The 21,147-nt window shown below is 39.2% G+C and overlaps 1 protein-coding gene across 3 annotated transcripts in view; it reads right to left on the bottom strand.

Annotated features, from left to right (window-relative positions):
• Positions 1-21,147, bottom strand: part of st18 (ST18 C2H2C-type zinc finger transcription factor) — a 48,444-nt gene that overhangs the window by 22,107 nt on the left and 5,190 nt on the right. For 2 of the 3 annotated variants that reach the window (XM_086043672.1, XM_086043673.1), the window contains exons 2-6: positions 10,925-11,037; positions 7,865-7,910; positions 6,757-6,793; positions 6,495-6,682; positions 910-1,527 (exon numbers count right to left, since the gene is read on the bottom strand). In XM_086043672.1, the coding sequence (XP_085899798.1) occupies positions 910-1,527; positions 6,495-6,682; positions 6,757-6,793; positions 7,865-7,910; positions 10,925-11,037 (1,002 nt within the window). Of the gene's footprint in view, positions 1-909; positions 1,528-6,494; positions 6,683-6,756; positions 6,794-7,864; positions 7,911-10,924; positions 11,038-19,616; positions 19,761-21,147 lie in introns of those variants that run through there. The other variant, XM_086043674.1, reaches the window with a different exon arrangement.

The following is a 21,147-nucleotide window of genomic DNA, read 5'->3' as shown; positions in this document are numbered from 1 at the left end:
TATCAATTTTGTAGTCTTTACAAAATGTGTGGGGGAAAAAATGAGATGTAACATTTGAACAACAACTATGGTTATACTTTATGAGCTGCTTGATAGTTAAATTTGGTTTTTGAATTGCATGGTGGGTCGGATCTAAAATATGTGGGCCCTATACAACCATGAGGAAAGAAACATATTTGGACACCTTAAATAGCGGCTCAATAACGGACCTCATTGTGAAGAAGGTGCAGCGTTTTCTGGCAACGATAAATCAAATTAAATATTGTGAAACCGAACAGTAACTAACTTCAAAAGGAGATGCTGAAATATATATACTGTATATTGAAAATATAAAATAAAATGTATAATAAATGGAAATAATGTAATGATTCATAAAGTTAAACAAAAGTAACTTCCAACCGTAAAGACAAATATATATTTCAAAATAACAATAATTACATGAATTGTATTAGTAGATTAGGATAACACAAGACACAATATAATAAATAAAATGTGGTAAAATAAAAACAGAAGACCATGTATTCCATTATTAATAGTACTTGCTTATGTGTGAATTGTATTTATTTTTTTAGGTATTTCAAGGGGTAAATGGTATATTGTATATAAACTAGTGCTAAAGAATTTTTTTTTTTATGACCAACATAAATTTTGAATCATCTTTCATCACAAAATGTCCATGCCTATCTTAACAATTTGCATGCCTACTTTATGATCAAAAACACACAAAAAAAGGAAGAAATATACATTCTCTGACTATGGAGCCATACTGGGCCGAACTTAAGACTTAAGACCAGCTAAAAGCAGGTCTAAGTAGTGGCGCAGGTGGTGTAGCGTGATTTTGTTGGATTTGATAGACAAATTTTGAGCTGAGACTTGCTTTGGACACAAAAATAAGACCTTCAGTCTTACCTTTACCTGAATGGTAGCTGAGCCTGTTGTCCATGTCCATCATACGCTGATGCCGCCTCTCATTGGTCATCTGCTCCATGAGGAAGCGGTCCATCTCACGGTAGGCGTGATGCAGTACCTGCCTTTGTTCCGTCTGCAGGGCGATGGCCTGCTCCAACAGGCTCAGATTCACTCTGCCGCGGCCCACTTCCAGGCCTCTCTGGTGGAGGTGATCCAGCGCCCAGCCCTCCAGCCGGGGAGGCCTCTCCGCCTCCGAGTCGCTATCCCCCTCCCCCTCCACCTCCTCCGGCCTGTATCTCTGGAAAAGACCTCCGCTCAGGTCCGGGTGAGGTTCTTCCTCCAGGGCTGAAGGGTCGTCGCAGGTTCTGGAGGGGCTCAAGCCATTCGTTTTTGCGGAGAAGGCCCACCGGAGCTCCCTCGGGCTCCGCGGGGATGACGACCCGCTCAGCCTGTCCTGACTTTGGTCATCTTCTGCTGCTTCGTCGTCGTCGTCGTACATTTCTGGCGTGCTGATCTCATACTGCGGCGAGCCCTCAGGTGTCACCTCCGACCACTCCAGAGATTTGCTGGAGCGGCCATTTCTGTCCGGCGCACCACTGATTGGACTCAAGTTTCCATCTGAAATTACACAGAAACATTCAGCATTTATCAAATAAGCCATGATTTTTTTTTTGTTTTTTATGTATATTTTACATGTTATCTATATATACATACTGTATATACAATTTTATTTTTTTTTGCATGCCATGCCACACTTAGGACACCCCTTTTCTGAAGGAACAAACATGCTCAGCCACGGGATAATAATTTGGATGTAATCTTCCAAAATCCTTTTAAGGTTTTAGAACTTGTGTCACTTTTCCGAATAATACAGTGAGACAAACATGTTATTGTGAAGAACACATGTAACAGCGTAAGGTTGCGGGATTCTCCCGTAATTACTCACCGCTAAGTATATTTTAGATTTACGTTTATGAAACAGCTTTTTTTTCCTCGCCGGCTGAACACGAAAGCCCATATTGAGGAACCGAATTTGTTTTTGCTTCTCCTCTTTTTTTCTGAAGCAACAAAGATTGAAGATTAAGATTATGTGGGATTTACAGTACATTTTTTAAAAAATAATAATTAGTTATGTGTGTTTTTAAGTTGGAGCCAGGCAGCAACATGCTGTCATCTGCTCAAACACTGATGTCAAAATGAATGAAAGTAAAGATTCCCGAAAACAAAAAAGGAATAGATTATGTTGTTTTTTTGTTTTTTAAACAGAATGAGATGCTGCTAAATGTTGACTTTCCTGAAACATGTTGTTGTACTGGCTCCATGCAATCTTTTTTCGCAAACACTGAGTGGCAATTGAACCCACGCTGCCTGAATGGAAGTCAGGCTGGAACGAACCCACGATCAGACTATGACTATTATTATTATATTATTATATTACTATTTTCTTGTGAAAAAAATCTTGAAATCTTCTTTTAACATGATTATGATTCAGCTCATATCCACAAGGTTTCATGCACATCAGTGGAGTACTTGTGTCAACCTGCTAACTAACTCATCTTTGCACAGGTCAATTTAAGAGTACTGGTAAATAAATGTCTTTTTAAACATAATGTGCTTAGCAGGGTTGGAATCAGAGTGTATGTAGTTCATATTAGTCTTTCAATTATTATTGTTTTTATTTTTACCTATAAGAAAAACAATGAAATTGATTAAATATAAAATGTAAAACAACAACATTGATTAAAGTTCAAGAGGAAAAATACCATTCAAACTATCTGGTAGTAAAAGAGGCTTTTGTGCTCTAAATTTCCTCTACGTGCTTGTAATTTTGGCACAAATCTAAGATACTGTAGCCTCTGCCTGCAACAGGCAGAAAATGGGTTCGGAGTTTGGTTTCTGATTCTTTTTTTTTTAATCAATATTATATTGAGTGCAATTTCTATTGATATTGAGAAGGTGTCTATTGTGATATACATTGATAGTGAATTATTGCCCAGCCCTAAGTGAGATGCACTTCAGAATCATTCTTAAAACTGTGCATGAACATTTTTATGTCCAAACAAATGCAGAAAAACAAAGCAAAAACCTAAACCTGCCTCATTAATTTCAACATGGAATGGAAGCCGACTTAACGTCAGTAAATTAAAAAAAAAATTCTCAAATGACTGCTGTGAGCAATGGCCTAAAAACTACAAGCTAAACAGTAGCCTTTGAGACTTTTTTTTTTTAAACTTTACATCAGGACCTTATATCCCATAATGCACTGTTTTAAATATCCCATAATCATTTAACCCACAAATGGTCATTTTATGTAAAAGCCCTCATTTTGTCTACTTATTCAAGGCACATATTTTAGTTGACAATTTTTCAAAGCCCCTTTTTTTGCCTGGATTAATTTTACATTTTGACCCATTTAACAAGTTTGCTAATTCCTGTGTCTGTCTCATCATCATCATCATCATCTTCATCATCATTATCACCGCCATCACCGACATCATCATCATTCCTGTGATCTGATTCATCCATTGAATCCTACTTTTTGCATTGCTCTCGTTCTGTCCGGCCACTTAAGAGGATAGAAACTTAAAAAAAAAAAAAAAAGCCAAAGAGCCTTAACAGAGCATAAGTTTGAAGCGTTTGAGAGGATCAAGGGAGATTTGACGGAATCAATCCAGCTGATAGCCTTCCATTGTTAATCACTGACCACCACTTGAGAGACACGACTGGTGTTAATAAGTGGTTGTTTCGCGTGTTAGAGAGGATGACTCTAACCCTCTTTAGCAGACTTTAACATGCACCAGGCTTCAGCGGACAGCCATAAGACCATGCCAATGAACTGACTGGGAGCAGACAAATATAGACAAGAGCAAGGGCTGACTAATATCGCGTTATTGTAATGTTCAATATGACACGGTATCTTGCGTTGGCCTTCCACCAAACTGAATAGGACCAATATTTTCATGCATTCATCCATTTTCGATAGCGCTTGTCCTCATAGGGTCACGGGTGAGCTGGAGCCTATCCCGAGTGACTTTGAGCGAAAGGCGGGGTACATGCAGGACTGGTTGACAGTCACAGCAGGGCAAATTTAGACTCACATTCACACCTATAGACTTGTTTGAGTCTGAAATGAACCTGAAGTTCTTGGAATGTGGGACGAAGCCACAGTACACGGAGAAAAAAAAAACAAACATGCAAAGTCCACATCATGAGATTTGTACTTGGAACCTCGGAGCTGTGAGGCAGATTTGCTAATCAGGAACTGGGCTGCCCTCCTTTAGTCTAGGAATTTGGGCAATGTATTTTGAGAATATTAGACAAAAAATTTGCTCATACAATTTTATGTGAGAATGTTTTTTTTCTTCTTTTAAATCCATGTTTACAGAAATTTCACTTAAGAGCAAATTAAAACCAATATTTTTTTCAGGTAGCGTGTTCAGGAAATGTAATCCCCCTCCCCAAAAAAGATTAAACATCCTGCGCTTCTTTTCTGGACTTCTTTCTCAATAAATACTGTAAAGTGCTAACAATTGTGATCTCATTCCACATTTGTATTGATCAATACCAACTCTGGGATCAATTTTTGGACTGTGGCATTTACAACTAGTATAAAGTAATGGAAAATATTTCAGCCATTTATAATTCCTCGCTACAAAATGGACTGAACAATTAAAAAAAATAAGCTCATTCCGATTTTTTTTGTTTGTTTTAATATTGCGATTGCGATTAAATGTGTGATGATTATTTCAAGCTCCTCTTTCCTTGCATTTCTTAAACAATACAAGAAATAAATCAATCTGTATTACAATAAACTATATCAGATTTATTGTATATGAATGTTTTGGTTTCATGAGTTATGTTTAAGTTCAAGTAAAGGCAAATGAAATATGAAATACATTTTATTTATCTACTTCAATCTGAGCTGTTAACTTAGTAAACATTTTGTCTTTTAAACATTTACTACAATAACTTGACAAAAGTCTACCAAACGAATGTGGGAGAGTTCATTTTTCATTGTTTTTTTTCTCAATTGCAGCTTTTGCGATTTGAAAATTGCATTCTATCATTTTGTGACGTTGATTGTTCAGCCCTATTTTTTCCGCCGTTTTTTTTCTTCATATTTTTAATCCAATTAAAATACACACAAATATAAAGCTGTTCGCTGCATACGATTATATTCTAAAGATGGCCTTATAAGCACTGAATGTTGTCAAGACAAATCTACTCCGTGCAAAAAACAGCCAGGAACGTGTATTTACATTCATGCAGCAGGCGAGCGGGATATTGTTTCCCATCCAGCTGGACACGCGCACACACACACACACACACACACAGAGTGAAAAAGCAGAGAGAGAGAGAGAGAGAGAGAGAGAGAGAGAAAAAAAAAACTTGGATCCCCGCGACGGTTTGTGTGTTGGAGCAGGTGAAGAGTTGTCACTCCAGAATAGCCATTAGCAGCACTCTGCAGCAGGCCTGTACTTGGCTGCAGCTGAACACAGCGCGGCGCCACCAAAACAACAGCCTGATTTTGACGCCTTCCAACGCGGCCACCGAGGGCCTTTCCCCTGCTGCTAACATTCTCACTGTCACTCTCATTTTGAACAGGAAATATCATTAAAAAAAACTGAAATATATTTAAAAAAAAAAAAAAATGTTTTAAACCGCTCAAAAATGGCCTTGAGAACGTAACAAAAAAAAACATGATTAATCCCCCCCAAGAAATCATTTTAATCATTCTAATGCAATGTGAACTGCATGGAAACAAATCAATTCCATTTCAAGTCAACTCGTCTCGCGGTCCATTTAAACAACACGCGCGCGCGTGCACGCGCATGTGTACTATAATGAGCCGTAGACATTATGCCTAATTATGTATTAGACTGTGTTGGAGGGTTTAACAAAAGCTTTTGAAAAGGGACAATTACGTTTGTTGCTTGGTTACGTCGTTAAAAATATACCAAATCAGTGCAGATTATAGTGGGCGAGAATGCACGTGTTCACCAAAATGGACAAAATTCAAGTCATTAAGCGGGCGGAAAAAAAAAGACAACATTTTTTTTTGAAGCCCCTGATAAAAGACAAAATGAAAACATCCAAAGTGTTGCTGATGATGCGTGTTAGTCAAGAGTTTTTTTTTTTTTCCTGCCATTCCTACGACGGCTAATTTGTTTTCCGCCACTTGAATTGGAATTGAATTGAAAAAGGATGGGGGGAATCTCATTTGAGCGGCAGTGAACTGCGCCCATTCACGTTCTCATTCTATGGATTCAATGGCTTTGGACCGGCCCATTCAAGGACAGACGAGGGGGTCGGGAAACAAGCCGGCCCCAAGCAAAGGGGGCGGCGCCAAGTCGGAACCATCGCGGCCGATCGGTTGTCGAAAAACTTGCATTGATTCCGCGAGACATAACTAATGTGGCCAGTGTGCTGCGCACAATGAGCGCGGCTGCTGTTGATGCTGCCGCTGGTTGGCTGGCTCGGCTCGCGCAGGGGAGGGGAGGCAAATATGAATGCAACAGATGGGATTTTAAAATTCAGCGTGGATTGTTCATCAAAACAGACAAAACAACAGGACATCTGTTTACCTGCTGGAGTGTCGGCGCTGCTCGCCGCTTCTTTGTCCCGCCGCGGCGCCGGGTCCTCGCTCTCCTCGGCGCAGGCCTCGCTGGGGCTGTAGTGGCGCGGCTTCATCAGCAGGGACTTCCTCTTGTTGATGGGGGCGCCCTGCGGCCCGTCCTGAGCGCTCCGCTTACGGACCGACGACCCGTACGGGCTGCACGGAAACCGTCGTTAGTATTGATTGTCAAGGCGCTTTGGGATAGGGTGTTTATGTTGCTGAAACCTTACCTGTTTGTCTCAACAATAAAGTCTTGATTGATTAGATCTGTAAAAAAAAAAAGTAAAAAATAAAAAAAAGTAAAAACAAGGCTCTGGCTATTTTACATCCCGACAAAGGATTGTCTACATTGAACTGAATAGTCTTAATATTACAAGAACAACGTTGAAATTTTATGAAGAACAACATCACAATCTTACAAGACGTTTTAATCCCTAACTACTAATATTACGAGGAAAAACATGACATTTTAAGAGGAAAAAAAAGTACTACTCTAACCAGTATTGACTGGGAATTTTATGGGGAATAGACATGAGAATAAAGTTATAATTTGTGAGAATCGTAACCGTACGAGAATAATTCCAGTTTTTTTTTATTTTATTTTTTTAAATAGGAGCTTTACAACATTTCTGTCTTGGGGGCAATGCCAGCGTAAGAACAAAGAAGCGGACACTTCATTGACATAATACAGGTAGTTGTATTAAATTCATTTTGCCTTCCTTGTTATCGATATTTTGTTTGGTTCATAGCAAGCAAACAGTCACAACCACACCAGTGACACTCTGACGAAGGCGGAAGTACACGCCGAAACATATCAGGTGATAAAACGACCTAAAATCACGATTGCCTGTTATAAATGAACCAACCAAAATCTAGACTTCATTGACATGAAAAGCTTCTCATTGAGTCGCACGTGTATCCTGTCCTTTGGCAGCGCTGACAACATGAGCTCAAATTGTTAAATCAATTTACCGTGCAAAGCATCAACTATAATAATGATAATAATACAAATAATTTGCTTTTCACGCATTTCACCAACGTGCAGTAGGCCTCCACAAAGCCCTGAACGCTTGCGTGGTGACATTTCCAGTTTACGGGCTTTCAATCACACGTCTCACACACGCACGCGCACACACACGTGCGCACACATACACTCCTTTAACTAATTCGAGCCGCGGTTCCAGTCGAATGAAGTTATCCCCCGTGTGAGTAATCAAGCTGCAACGGCACCGCACTCCGGACCAACAAGATCCCACACAAAATCCACTGTGAGTAAAGTTGGACTGTTGAACCTGTAGCACTAAACCACCGAGAGAAGTGTGCGCGTGTGCGTCTCACCCGTGCCGCACGTTTTCACGCTCTGCTCCTCGCCTTCAGAATCCATCTGGAAATAAAAAGTATAAAAATAATTCATAATTTGGCAAAAGCTCTTAGCGAGAGTCACAATACAAGCACATATACAGTGGATATAAAAAGTCTACACACCCCTCTTTAATTGCCAAGTTTTGTGATATAAAACGAGACCGAAATAAAACAGTTTAATTAAGGTTAATTAACATGAATGTGATTCATAACCGATAAAACGCAAATCAAAATCTTTCAAGGAGAAACATTTGAAATGAAAACAGTACAATAGCCTGGTTGCATGAATGTTCGCAGATGTTCAATCAGATTTAGGTCTGGTTTCTGGCTCGGCAGATTGATTTATCTTGATCTCATTTTTCTTTACATCGCAAAAAACTGACATTTGTACAGGGGGGGTGTGGACTTTTTTTCATCCACTGTATGTGTTGTCATGTATTGTTGTTGATTATGGATTTAACAGTATGACAAAAATGTTACTTCGGTACGAATCACGTCGACTGCAGTAAGGGAGTCAAATGTTTTGCGGAAAAAGGAATCGAGTTAATGGAATTTCAAATGAAATAGATTCTCAGATAAACAAAAAGGTTGCCGTTCAAAAAGGAGTGAACAAGTTTGTCGGAGCCTGAGCCACACTGTGTTCGTTTGCAGAGAAGACGTGTGGCTCCAGTTACTGCAGTTCCTTACCTAATATGTTCCAAGTGGGAACTCGTATGCTGTGAATGTTCCGTACTCAAAAGTCTAAATACGAATACAAGTACCCCAAATGAAGATGACCACAATATATCCCACCAGACCCTTTGAGGATTACATTTTGGGGGGGGGCTACACAAATTAGAGGCTAATTGTTCTGGTCAATTGTTAAATGGCAATTCACAAGCATTCCGTTTTTACAAGCTTCCAAAATATGAACAGGTTCCAGTTCAATTTGTGACTGACAATTCAGCCCAAAGTTATTCATATCTGAGCCAAATTAGGCACAAAAAAATGAATGAAGTGGCAAAATTTTGACCCCAAAAAAACTCCTGAACTTTTTCTCTCAAAAGTACACTTTTGTCTCCAATATGTACAACTTTATTCCACTTTAACAATATAGTGTACATTTTTTCTTTGCTTATCACTACGGCCCTGACACTCCTCCATAATTTTGAATAAAAAGACACCCCATCCAACAACTACAGTTGCTAACTCAACATTTGCACCTGGTAACAATCATGAACCCTAACTCGAGTGTCAGATGGGGGCCAAAGCGTCAAGAAGCTGACCGAACCACATTGCGTTACGTTGGAGTGTAAATAAAAAAAAAAAAAAAAAGTAAAAGTTGGGGAAAAGGTGACCAAAAATTGAAATGACACAAAATAATGACATTAAAGTGCGGACAGCCTCCGCTTGGACTGTGTGTGTTGCTGCGCGCGTGTGTTTAGACCAAAATAGTCGCAAAAACCCATCCACTCTGTCCGTGTGTTGCTGGTGGCTCCCAAATAAAAGCTATTAAACGTAATTATTCTAGGCTGATGGCGGCGTATAGTGGTCACCAGCCAGCGAAATGTGTGAGTCACAGGATGCGCTGTTACTTTTTTCCCTGGTAATGGCAAACATGACTCCTCTCTCTCGTTTGCTGTTGTGATTGAAGGCACTGACCTGTCATACATTTATAATAGGGGAGCAGGTGTGGCAGTGATGGACCTTAATTTCCTTTAATAAACCTTTTTATGTGGCGCACTCTTAATGCCACGCCGAGCCCTCGGAGGCCCCGCTCGTAATAGCTTCATTACTTTTGATTACTGCGGCCTATTGAGACAAACAACTGGCAAACACTATACATTAGCTGGTGAAAAAAAAAATGAATGTACCTTGTTAGTTTGGAACATTTTTTTTTTTCCTCACATGCACACCCACACACACGTTTTGTGACGAGATGAAGTCAAAATGTCTTCAAATGTAGACGTCTGTCATTGTCAAAGGTGATTTTGCTAGCTAGAAATCAAACATAACTCAGACTTGGGGGGGGCTGTATTTAACAAACATATTTTTTAAAAAGGGGTTTTCTCTTTTTTTTATCCATATTTTCATATTAATGTCCACTCAATTTAATGAAATCTAGGATAACCTGTGTGGGAAATTGTCATCATACAATAAGATTTGCTAAAAGTGTTGTATGTGTTTTCTTCAAATTGAATATCACTGGCATCGGATTAAAACATTGTACCTCCAAAATGGTCACTTTTCAGGAGACCCACAAAATTGCAAGTTTGTACAACTATTAGCATTGCATTGTGAAAGAGAGCAAGCCTTTTTCACCCCTTACGATTGGTCAATAATGTTTCCAAATAACACCCATGCGTGTGGACTGACCAATAGTAAAACATTTTGAAAAAATATGAAATACACTAAAATGTGACTTATGAGGTTTTGGCCCAACGCCAGCGATATATTTGTCCTCCAAAACATCTTACAACCTTATCTATAAAGTCTTTTTTTTAAAATCATGTATACTGTATAAATATCACATTATCATAACTGCAAAATTATATTCCATTAAACCTTAAAGCATGAAAAAAGATATTACATGCTCTTCTGAATGAATCTGTTGATTTTTGAAACATCACTTTTCAGGTTTAAATTGGCCACCATATTAGATAAACAAGTTCACCACGATTTGTGTATGTTTTATTCAAATTCGTGTTTGTTTGTTTGTTTGTTTTATGCTAAATGTAACAATTGGTCACAATGTCAAATGTGAACATTTGATGTTTCTGTGTGTTGTGTAAAAATGATTTTGTCTTCCAAAGCACCTTTAAAACAAACTTCAACTATATTTGAAGGGACACACGTAATTATTAACCCAAGCATGAGCACTAAAACTAAAGTCATTTCAAAAAAGTCAAATCAAGACAACAATGACATTCTCAATAAAATAGAAAAAGCAGCATCCACATTTCAAAAATGCTTAAATGTCTCTATTCCTGTTGAAACACTGTTCAACAAATCGATAAAGCAGTGTTTATTTCTTATTTGTATATTATGTTTATTTACCTTTGACTGTCGTTTGGAGGGCGCTATGTTGGGAAAGATGCCAGCTTCACACTGTTCGGCCTTATCGACGACGCTCGTCTTGTCTCTCAGGAGCTGATCGTGGGCTTCATTCCCTGCATTAGAAAACACATACGCTAATAACAACGATGTGGAAGCCATTGAAGTCATTACACATTTATGTATATTTATTTATTTTGTATATATATATATATATATATATATATATATATATGTATATATATATATATATATATATATATATATATATATATATACATACATACATACATACACATATATATATACATATACATATGCATATACATATATATATATATATATATATATATATATATATATATATATATGAATTTTAGATATGAATATATATTTTTGCTGGGCGAAGGTGTAAATGGGGTGTATATAAACAGGAACACAATGCAAATTGATTGCTCGACAGGGATCAAATTGCTCGCTTCTAATTAATACAAAACATCCAAGAGGGAAAACACGCGGGAGCACAATGAGTACATTCAGCCTTGCTCACTTCACAGATCTTATTATGGAATTATTTATTTATGTTAGCTTTGGGTGGAAGGAAAAAAAAAAAAAAAACGTCTTAATTATAGCTCACAGAGGGGGTAAAAATTGAGGAAAAAAGGGGGAGCGTCGGGAGGGAGGGAGATGACGGAGGGAGGGGTATTCACTGTAGATTCATTAGCATATGAAAAAAGACTCATGACTATTTGAGTTGGTTCATCATCTGCTGAATCATATTTACGCGCCCTTCACCCCCGCCCCCCTTTCCCCCTCCCTCCCTTATATAGAGACGAATGACACTTCTCGGAGGACACTTTGGGACCCCTCCCTCGGCGCGAGGGTCTCGCCGGCCGATCTTGTCTGTTAATCTGGCTGCTCGCTGTCCTTGAGGCTAACCCCCCCGTCCCCCCGACTCCCCCCCCCCCTCCTCCCCTGCCTTAACCCCATCTGCTAGTATTCCCAGCACAGAGGGGCGAACGGGCCGCGCCTGGGGAGGTGGGTCGGGGGATTGGGTTGTTTTGGGGGGGTCCAGCGGTCATGAATAACCATGGCCTCGCACCATTAGCACTACAGCTGAGATGCTGCATGGTAGAAGGAGTGAAACAGCAAGGAGCAGCAATTGTATTGCCTGATGCTGCTGTTTCCTATTATTATCATTATTATTATTATTATTACTATTATTATCACTAGAGTGTGCAGCTGGCGCGGATATACACCGCTGACCTTGAGTTCGGCGGCCTGCTTATCCGAGCTCTCATGCCGTAATTAACAAAGTCGCTATTGTGATGGAGTATAGCCGCAACTCCGAAAAGGCTTTTTTTTTTTTTTTTTTTTTTTTTTTTTTTTTTTTTTATTTACTGCTTTCAGGCAAAGAGAGCAGGCACAGCGCGATTGGCTGGACGCGGCGTTGTTTGCATTCAAACGTGATTAGACGAAGAGTAAGGTTTCCAAATGTCAGTGCGGGGACTGTTCGTGATGAGTTTTTAATACAATTGCCGCGTGGAAACAGTGCTCAGGAGCCTCCTTCTCTTAACCTCTCTTCAGCAGTATCATGGTGAATTATAGGCAGCGGATGGGTGCTCTGTCCAAGGTCACTGTCTGGTATACATCCCACCAAAGCCAACCCCCCCCCCCCCCCCCCCCCCTTTGCCGACTTGTTTTTGTTTCCCCTTCAAGAAACGCGTCGAGCGTGAGGGGTTAAAAAACGGGGGAATGGATTTAATTATGGAATGAATGGAATTATAATGCGCCCGCAGCAAGTTTTCCTCCTTATTTATTAAAGCAGCTGATGGGCCAGGTTTGATGAGCCACTTCTGGCATAATTGAGTCATCACACAAAGAGGCTTCCTCGCATTCAGAGTGGTTTTATCAGCGGCAAACAGACCTGATTACTGGCAATTACACTCTGATCTAGGGGAGGAAGGAGCAGAGGGGGAAAAAGAAGAAGGGCGGAAACGTGCAGAGGGTAACTTGTGTGTGTTTATAGTTTACCCCGGGAATAATTTTCACATTAATTTTACATGCTAAGTGTTTCTGTTTATGTGTAATAAAGGGCAAGAGATAGACGCTTTTACTTTCATATTTTCTTGTAATGAATGTTTGGCGACATGGGTGGCTTGATCTCATTTTGCCATGCAACGTTGCGGGAGGGCGAAATTTCCACAAGGGGCGGGACAAAATTCTGTGATGTAGCGTATTGTTGTTTTCGTACGATACAAAATACTGCTGATTACCGATTCCAGCATTCGTACCCTCTTCCGATCAAAGTCAACAAAAGGCTCGGATGTTACTAAAAGATGTTACTTAGTGTTTGCTTTGTGGTGTAGAGTGTGTTAAGAGTGATTTTTCCCTTTACAATCTAAGACTGATTTTTCGACCCCACCCATCTACTCAGAAAACACGGCTAACAATTATAAATGTTAAAATGGGTAACGCATATCGATAATTTGACCTCATTTAAACATGATTCCACTTTTACCATCAAAGTCAACAAATGCCCAATTATCAGATGTCGTGAAAGATTATCCAGACCGATAATCGTGTGGTGCGTTATGTGTTGTTTTTCCTGCCCAATCTGCTCGGAAAAACAGTCATAGCGGAAAATCATAAACATTGAGCGGGGTACACACACACACACCGATAATCTGACCGACGATCTAATTTGAACATTATTCCCCTCTTCCGATTCAAAGTCAGCAAAGTCCCGATTGTCGGATGTTTCCGCAAATCCAGTCACTCTTAACACACCAGAGACCACAGGATAATCATATGTGTCAATGTTGATTTGTCTGCCCCCAATCTGCTCGGAAAATGTGCTGATAATGGTAAACATTAAGTATTGTATGCATACACCAACAATCTGTCCTAATTTACGCATGATTCTTCCCATTCCGATCAAACCCAATAAAGGTCAGATTTTCGGACGTCTAAGAAACATTATCCAGAGCGATTATTCTGTGGTACGAGGTTAAGAGAGATTTTTCTGCTGATGATCTGCTCGGAAAACTGAAGTGTGAAACATGTTCAATATTTACGATTCACGTTGCGCTACTTCTGCTGTGTGGTGCTCTGATTTCGATGCAATTATTGACGGAAGTTATAAGTACATGTAAGGTTGATGCCAAATTTGTCCTAAATGATCAGTGTTGGTAATTACCAAAATCATTTTCTTATGTTCCTGTAATGACTAACATGTACATAGAAGCTCTTTAACCCAAATGATAAGATTCATGCTAAAACATCATTATTATTTTTTGCCATGTATTTTTCAATATACTCTTCAGAAAAAAAAAGAATGAAAAAATAATAAAGCTCATGGAAATGTATATGTCAAATTAAAGTTTTACTTATATTTTTTTGGGAACAGAAAATATGTTTTAGTGGTTGATTTTGGGTATAAAAAGGTCATTTTTTCAAGAACACACTGAAATAGAAAAAGACCACATTAAAGCACTTCTTGATGCTGGATGCTCTCTTTCTCATTTAATGACAGATGGTCGAATACGTTTGTGAAGCACCCTATATGATTTCAAAGACAGATGGTCTTTGATATCAATGAGACATCAAAGCAAATAGTTTTTTAATCTCATATAATGACATTTAAAGCGATGTGTGACAATTCTCAGTTTATTATCAGTTTTTCCAAATCAAGCCATTGTATCTCAGGTAATTACGGTGACGCATTGATTGGTATGTTTTGTTTCACAACCCTGATACAACAGTTATATATTTGACACTTCCGCGCTATATATTTATTGCTCGATCGCTTGATCATGTTAATACAATCACTCATTTCCACCCACAAGACAAATCTAAAGTTTGTGCGACGGCAGCAAAAGGTCAGCTGGCTGCCAAGTGATCACACACACCTTCTTTTTTTTTTTCCTACCAGTGGCCAAATTGGATTCAAGGAACAAGTGATTGCTTTTGCCATTTTCATTGACATGCAAATGGTTTCGGTGGTGAGCAAATGAAGTTTGGCGGCAAGATTAAAATCAACTTCTGTTCCCGGAGTATAAACAAGTTGTGGGGGATTTTTGAGAGTGAGAGAGCTACCCTGTCTCTGAAAGACGGAAATAATGTGTAAACATATTTATGTCATCATTTTTTCCCCTTAATGCATTACTTGTTTCAATTTTGACTGAAAATTGAAAATGGACATTTTTATCTCACTTTGATTTCATCTAACAATGCTTTGTTACTAAATTCGGAATTTGTACTTAAGTCATCCAACAATTTAAAATCATTCCATATAGGCCATATGGGCTTAAAATTGTATCCATACCCATATCAATATATATATATATATATACAAAATGCAATTTCTGTATTTTTTTTATACAAATGTAAAGATTTTTAAAGACATTTTAAGGCCCACTCCATCAAATTTGAGGCCTCTCCTTCACTAATCACGTATAAGCATCAGGAGTAGGCAATATAATATGATATGACAATATTTGATGATAATATAATGGAATTTAATAGACTATTTTTGATCCCCCCCACAACCAAGTGATCTTTGAAATCTTTGAACAGAGGCTTTAAGGTGTCGTGTTTTTTTTCAGGATAATTTCTTAGGATCCACGGACATCGTCGTTTGCGTTAAATCTTGAAATCAGCAGACACGTCCAACAGAACAGCCTCTCAGCTCTCCTGCAAAGTGTTTGTGCCTTCTGCCAAAGAGTACTTTCATATCGTTTTGCTATCTTATCCCCTCTCCAAGACAGACTAGCTTCAATAAGAGGACAGCTCTCCCAGAATTCTTACCAGACAATTAGGGGGCTGGCTTGCCACGACGGCTTCAATGATTTGTTATGATGGCATAACTACAGGGGAAACTTGTTATTGGAGCCAGTTAGCAAGCGTCACAATGAAAGAGTCAGATGGTGACACCTTTGCCGTGGTGATTTTGGGGGAATCTTGTCATGGCGTTCCAAAGTCAGTCCCTCTAAATTGAGTTCATCTGGAGCCGGACCACACGGGCGGCGCCGAGTCCAGAACGTTTCTTCTGACATCAGAGAGCCAATTGCTGCTTTTTTGACCACATTTTCGCTGCTTTTAGTTCTCCTGTCATATGAAGATCTGCTATTTTATTTGCTCATTTCAATCCAATTAATGCCGAGTCTAATAAAATTAGTATCTTCTCAGCGCATCAATAGCAGAGTAGATGGTAGACCCTTCTGCCAAGGCACTCTCAGGCTAGTTGCAATCTTTGAATGGTGTTGTGAACATGCTTTGCCTAATTTGGGGACAGGTGTTCGGGGAAAAAGAAGTTCCAGGCCCCCGGTGTAACAATGAGCTGTGTAATCCCGCCCAAGGAGGCTCTTTTTTTTTTTTTTTTTTTTTTTTGTATGAATGCCGCCAGGTGGTCCCCAGTTGGGAGGTGCATAGGAAACGTTCCGCTTAATCCTTCCTCCCGCACAAAAGGCAGGTCTCCCGTTAAAAAAGAAGAAAAGTTTCTGTTGGACACGCTGCCTGCGAAAGTAGTCAGTGATTTCTAATCAGATTGCACTGAAGTGAACAGCTCGCATGGCAGCTGTAGTTTTCCCAGGGTTAATTACCTTTCACTGCGCTCTCTAAATGAGTCAGCTGTTCCTGTCATTAAACAACTCCACTCTAGCTCTCTCACACAAACACGCACACACTACAGGCGACATGATGTTGATATATGTTTAGGCCCTGGAGACTGACCATAACCCCATCCATAGAGTAGCTCAGACCAATCACAATCCCACCCACTGGCCTTATACTCGACTAAGATTACAACCATTGACCCACTTTTCAAACAGTTTTAATCCTCAAATAGGACACTTTAGGCCTAAAAAATTATGTGTACCCCATGTTGCAGGAAAAATGTGAAAGACACACACACATTCACACATGCACAACAAAAAATCTCACCTTAATTTGTAAAAATTGCTTTCTTTTACTTTTTGACACCAAAAGGCACCAAAAATTACCTGTCCGCTCATTTTTTTGAAAACAAGAAACAATTGTAGCTTAACTAGCGTACAATACTCTTCATAACATGCTAAAGCTAAGAATAACCACACTTCCAGTCTCAAACGTCATACGCTAAACGACGTCTTCACCTCAAAATGTACGTTTAGCATTCCCAAAGGTTACACAAGATCATGTTTGCCCACATTGCAAGGAAAACAAGAAACATACACACTATACAGACCACTTTTTAGTTCCCAAAGGGTACATCAAAATTGTGTCCCCACATTGGAGGAAAAACAAGAAAGACACTCCTCTTAGTTTGAGAAGAATTTATCGCAGCTACTTGCTTTATGCTAAAGCTAACAATAGTGACACCAACTATGTAAACTTCACACTCTAATCCAAATCATACAATAACAATCTTTACCTTAAAAATATACCAGCTTAGCTATTTTTCTTTTTGTCCCTAAGAGTTTTGTAAAATTATATGTTCTCAAATTGGAGCGAAAACCACAATCACATTATAAAAATGCACGCCTAAAGTATAGCAGGGTTTTTTGTCACCAAACGGTATGGCAAAATTATGTCTCCCCACACTTCACAAAAACATGAAAAATACACACCTTAGGTTTTGACTACAACTCTAGGTATATCAGCTAAATAACCCTACTCGCAAGCTTAGTTTTCGATACAATCCAAAACTACAAAGACTCTTCAGCAGATTTGGTGTTTTTGTTTGATGCCCCCAAAAATTACGTAAAAATAAGTGTCCTCACAAACAAAAAGACACTCACCTTAGGATATCACTATAACATTAGTTATAGCTGCTAGATAACATGAAATACAATTCAAATTTTATAAAAAAAACCGCCCCCAAACCACCATAATAATGTAATAGAAAACACTATCTCTTTTGCTTTTTGCTCTCAAAACTTATGTAAAAAAGGTCTCCCCGTTTTGGAAGTGAAATAAGAAACGTACTCACCTGGGAGTTCAACTATAAGCCTAGATATAACATAACCCTCCCACAACCTCAAACTTTGATAAAACCCACAATACATAATAAATCACCATACAATGTATATGTTTTGTTTTTACTTTTTGTTCACAAGTTATGTAAAAACTAACTGGCTCCACATTACAGCAAAAAAAAAAAAGAATGCACAAACATAGAACAGCCCTACACATAACACACCAACAACCTCAAACGTTGGCACAACTCACATACCACAGCTTCTTAACACTAAAATGGACCAATTTACATCTTTACATCTTTTTGTCCCCAATAGTTGGGTACAAACTAGGGTACAAATTGCAAGGAAAGCATGAAGACATATATATAACATAAACCCAACTTCAACCTCAAACTTTGATAAAAACAAAATAAAATAAATACAATACTCCAGAATGTACTAATTTAGTTTATGTCTCCAAAAGATAATTGGTACAGAAAATGGATGGATGGCTGGATGGAAGTTACATCTAAAAATATTGGTCCGCACATTGAAGGGGAAAAAAAAGAAACACACACTTTAGTGTTTCACTAAAACGCTACATAACACAGCCACCACTTCAAAATTTGATTCATCTCACTCTTCACTTTGAAATGTTTAAAGGACATGTTTTGCTTTTTGGTCTCAAAAGTTACGAACAACATATCGGTCCCACATTGCAGGAAAAACAAGAAACCCATATTCCATTTGATGCATTGTTTTTCAGTCGTGTCAATGATCACAGACTGTTGATTACTGACACTGTAAAGCACATAAAGCTGATTTTAATGTATATATGTATCATTGATGTTAGCTGTCCCCAGGTATGGAAGTCTATGAGAGTATTTTCCCAAACAACCTCTCGACTTGCTATTGAACGGAGTAAATATAAGCAGCAAGCATGTTGGCATCCATGCATCCATCCAAAGTACATTGTCCACTGTTGTCATGGTTGTGCTGTCATCAATTGGGAACGATCCGTCTGCTCATTGAGCCGAGTGGCTCAGAACATTGGGGTAGAGTTTTAAGTGATTTTTGCCACTGTACGCTAAAATCCCTTGGCCACCTGGATTACAAACTCTAGTCCTTTAACTCATGCCAGTATAAATCCGTGTTAACTCGGATTTACCTCTGGCATATGAATTCTCAATCTGCGTAAGCTTTGTTTGGAATGAGTCGAACATAAAGTATTTCACGCGGCAAAGGATGCCCACTGGTGAATTTGTGTGGCGTGCGCACGCCGGGACTTAGCTCAGAATGGGCAAAAAAAAAAAAAAAAAAAAACAACAACCTTCGCCGGTGTTTATGACACTCCGCAGGCTTCGGGTTTTGACGACGTCGCCGAAATTCTACGCTGTCCGTCGCCAAGAAAGACAGAGGAGATCTTGATAAGAAGATCACGATAAAATCAAATATGGCACGAGCAGCCAATATCCAAACAATCTCTCTCACGTACACACATATACACACTTCTGGGCCTGCACAGTTAAGCCAGACTATTTTGTACTTAAAAGGTTAGCGAGGGACGCTTTTTGGGTGAGTTTGATCCATGCTTGCCAAAATCAGCAGATGGTCCATGAATATGATTATGGGCATCAATAAAAGGAGTAATCTTGAACAAAATGTAAATTTGACTTAAGTCCAGGCTTTACTATACACAATGGACTTTAACCCACTTTTCTGTGCCACAGCCGAGCATGATAAGCTAATGCACTTACATTCTGTAATGCAGCCCTCACTGCTGCCGCCGCCACCAAAAAGGCGACAAAACTCAACCAAACGGCAGTGGTGAGCGGATCGATCCAAGTGCCGATACGACCGATGCCAGTGTAGTGGGATGGATTAGTTTCAGAGTCTCTCCCGTGTCCACGTCAAATATAGGCTAGTACTTGTGTCCATTTTCTATTGCCCTTCTCCTCATTAGGGTCGCAGGTGAGCTGGAGTCTATCCCAGCGGACTTGGAGCAAGAGGTGGGGTACACCCTGGACTGATTGCCAGCCAGTCACAGGACAAGTTTGTAATTTATTGTAATATCAATTTTTTTTAAATATGCAACGAGAGGGATGAATTGTACAGTATTATTTTTGTATTATATTTCCTGAACATACCAACACCAAAAAGGAAAAATAATATTTTTAATTGATTTGCGGAATGATAATTTTGTTCATTTCAGGGTGGAATTCAGAAAAGAAGTTAGTATTTTGTTTTCGAGTGAAAACTTTTCACACTTAGTTGGTGATTAAGAATCCAGATATGACACTATGGATAGTATATGGAAAAAAAATATCATATTTTCTATTTATCTATAAACTTTGGACACACTCTCTCCTGGGTTTTAACTAATGAATAATCCAAAGGGGGAAAGGGTCATGAAAATTACGACAGATTTAGCAATTTGAGGATATCACCACCTTCATCACCAAAAAGTATCAGTATTGGGATCATTATCGATCCTGACCAGGTAATTAAAACTAACTGAATTTAAAAAATAAAAATAAAAGTCAATGAAATGAGATGAAAATGAACTATAATGGTAAATCCCAAACTATTATAACCCCGCTTGACATCGAATCTATACCAAATCTTGCAGTATGGCAAATCACTAAATGAAATGCTTCAACTCTGGCAAAGTCCAAACCAACAGCCAACAACCAACAACAATTCGCTTTGACGAATGTGTGCCTCCAATACAGTTAGAAATGAGCAAACCACAGCTCCACTGAAGACTACCAACAAATCCCCCAAAGTGAACGCAAACGCTTCTATTCTGAGCATCATGAAACTGACCCTCCCACCAATCTACTTCAGTCCACCACTCATGCCCCAAAGCAGGAACGTCTCTGAACGGCAAGATCAACTTACCCTTTTCTGAGCCTTTGTTTTGCGTCTCATGGTGACACGCTAGAGGAAAGACGGAGCACGGGGAGAGCAACGAGGTGGACTCGTCCACCACACTACTGTGTATGTGTGTGTATGCGTGTGCGTGTCACCCGAAAAACCAAGCCTCTTTTTTTTTTTTTTTTTTTTTTTTAGCCTTTGTGTCATTCACTTAACAACCAATCTCATTAGCTGCTGGGCTACAATGGGCTGAATTATGTTCTGTGTAAATACACCACATGGTGCTCCTCAAGGAGAGGGCTTTTTCATCACACGCACACACACACACACACACACACACAGTTTCACCCAAAAATGACTATAAGGATGACAACAGACTGCACCCGAAAAGAACAATTACCTTGGGGCATG

Source organism: Filicampus tigris, chromosome 10, assembly GCF_054856515.1.
Source record: "Filicampus tigris isolate MCC_2025a chromosome 10, RoL_Ftig_1.0, whole genome shotgun sequence".
In the NCBI taxonomy this organism is placed as follows: Eukaryota; Metazoa; Chordata; class Actinopteri; order Syngnathiformes; family Syngnathidae; genus Filicampus; species Filicampus tigris.
This window is presented reverse-complemented; position numbering and strand designations above follow the sequence as displayed.